Genomic DNA, 2588 nt, shown 5'->3' on the forward strand with positions numbered 1-2588 from the left:
CGCTTGTTGCTAACAGCAACATGCTCAAGTACCATCTAAAGGCATGAAAAAAGAAGGAAAACTACTACAGTAAGAATCCAGTTATAACCCATTGTCTTTTTTTGTTTTGTTTTGTTTTTTAGTCATTACCAGCCTTCTGGACTCCAGGTCTTTGTGTTGGGTGGGAGAAGAGGAAAGTAGGGCTCCCTTTTTTTGAGAAAAGCATTCCTACCCTGGTTCCACAAAGCCTGACAGAGATGATAAATTTTATCATCATAGAAAAGGCACATGGGGAGAGAGAGGAAAGAGAAGAAGCTGTTGACATAACAGGAGATGCAGGCAATCACTCCGATTTAAATTTGACTGAGTGACTGAATGTATCTGCTTTTATCTCAAAGGCACAGGCTCAGGATTTTATGGTTTCCTGCACTCTTTGGTCTAAATCCACTTGAACTGTCAAAGGAGGCGCCCACAGTGAAAGCATTTACGGGGCTGGCATTCTCCTCTCTCTCTACTGAAGGGAACTTTCCCTGACTAGTTCTGCTCCCACTAAAACTCCACTGGCCATCAGGAGCACCTGAGCTTTGACCCGGCTTCATTTCCTCCAAGCAGACCTTCTGACCGGTGTTCCCACTTCAGTCTCACATTTAGATGTTCCCTTGTGCTCTCAGGAAACCCCAACTCCCCAGGAAAGCAATGGATTCCCCGAATATGTAACTGCTTGCTACCTGGGCTCTTTTATCATGCCACAGGGAAATAAAGATTTAGACTCCCATCCACAACTACCCTCCGCCCCAATCATCACTGTTCATCATTTACTAGTCCAGGACAAGCAGAGAGACAGCTTCCCGAGGAGAGAAGGACTCACAAGTTAACAACAAACAAAACCCTATTCTTCGGACGCAACTTCACTCTAGCTAAGTAGAGCCTTTAACCTTACAACGATATTTTTAAGAGCTGCGCGCCCCTCTAAAGGCACCAGGGATTGGGCTAGTGGTGAAATTAACCGAAAAATCTCTCTGATGACAAAAGAATGCAAAGGGGCTAGTCTGCCTTTCACTTAGGGACCTGTCCGGGTCCCAGGAAGAAGCGCTGGGACCACAACTCGCCGGAGTTAAGAGTTAGCAAGTATTAACTCATCAGCCCCGCAAGCTGAGAGGTGCGTAGCCTGGCGCGCGGGTTCCTGCGGACCTCACAGCCCGCCCAGCCCGGAAGGCTCCCGCGGAGACAGGTGGGCTCCGCGGTGCTGCGCCCCCAGCGCGCGGGGAGGTCAGGCAGCGACCGCGACCACTACCAAACACAGACACTCACTTCAACCTCCAGCTGCTTTTATTTATTTATTTATTTTTAAGAAAAGGGGAAGGGGGGGGGATGAAATAAAGGGCCCTAGGGGTTTCTTTAAAACCCGGAGGCTACCAGTGGAACAGGTTGGGATGAATGGAGCCCACCCGCTGGGCGGTGCGAACCCTCTGTTTACATCCGCTGCCTCGGAGCCAGACACCCAGAGCTGGAGAGAGATGGGGAATCTTACCAAATCTTAATACATGTGTAGTTCCTTGAGAATATCCAATCCACAGTAAGCAGAGCAGGAGTTTAATGGTGCGCCTGAAGACTGGATTACTTAGGATCGGAGAAATAATCTTCATGGTGTTTCTGTGTCCACACGCGGGGCACCCACTTCCCGGATCTAGCGTTAGGCTCCCGGTTCGGGTAGGAATGAGGCTGTGTCGAGTGGTGGCCGCAGGCACGATCAAGGCATGGTCACAGAGAGAGGAAGGAGTCTCCGCTTCCCAAACCCATTAGCAATCGCTGCATGTTCTTCACTCACTGCGCCAAGAAGCAACCTTCCACTGCAAGGGATGGTGGGACATCCATGTTAGTCCGGGAGCATCCGAGAGAAATCCAGCACGCACACCCACAATGTCCGGCTGCGCGAGCCTGGAGAAGCAAAGGAGGAGAAAAATCAATAGGAAATCCAGCCTTGGAAACGGCAGAGGCGTCGGTAGCGAGCTACAGTCCCCGGCACAAAAGGCGCTTTGCTCTCAAAGATTTTGCCAGGCCCTATTCTACTGCACTGCTGCACAGCCTCTGACGTGAAGCCAAGATTAAGTGAGAAAAATTGAGATAGCTGCTTGCCTCTTAAGGCTCCCTGCCAGTGAGCTTCCCAATATCTATTATGCAACCGATGTGATCAGCTGCCTTCAGTTACAAGAATGAAGTCGGATTTATTTACGTGGGGAAAGTGTTTTTCTTTTCACTAAGACTCTTTGCCAAGAGAGTGACTAGTATATGCACGCGGACTTCTTACAATCAATTGATGAATTGTAATAAACGACAGGACAAGCTAAGCCAAAGTCACTTTGCCTAGGAGTTGTAAAAAAGGAAGTGATGTCAGACAAAGGAATTTATTGCAAATGTAATTTGTGTTTAGGTTAAAAAGAGGGTCTTAGTTACACTTTTAAAATTTTGTCCAGGAATGAACAGAGATTGGAGTGCAGTTGGAGAAGTGAAGATAATCATTTAAAACTTGAGTGGGACATTCCTTGATTACTACCCAGGAATAAAAATAGGATTCTTCAAGTGGCCTTTGGGGGGGGGGGGGGGGGGGG

General features: G+C 48.4%; 1 protein-coding gene across 6 annotated transcripts in view; it reads right to left on the bottom strand.

Annotated features, from left to right (window-relative positions):
* GRIK2 (glutamate ionotropic receptor kainate type subunit 2) overlaps positions 1-2588 on the bottom strand; it is a 562276-nt gene that overhangs the window by 555273 nt on the left and 4415 nt on the right. For 3 of the 6 annotated variants that reach the window (XM_015572743.1, XM_015572744.1, XM_015572745.1), the window contains exon 1: positions 1511-2156. In XM_015572743.1, the coding sequence (XP_015428229.1) occupies positions 1511-1625 (115 nt within the window). In that variant the 5' untranslated portion in view covers positions 1626-2156. Of the gene's footprint in view, positions 1-1510; positions 2157-2588 lie in introns of those variants that run through there. The other 3 variants (XM_006777220.2, XM_006777222.2, XM_015572742.1) reach the window with 3 other exon arrangements.

Source organism: Myotis davidii, unplaced genomic scaffold (genome assembly GCF_000327345.1).
Source record: "Myotis davidii unplaced genomic scaffold, ASM32734v1 scaffold68, whole genome shotgun sequence".
NCBI lineage: Eukaryota > Metazoa > Chordata > Mammalia > Chiroptera > Vespertilionidae > Myotis > Myotis davidii.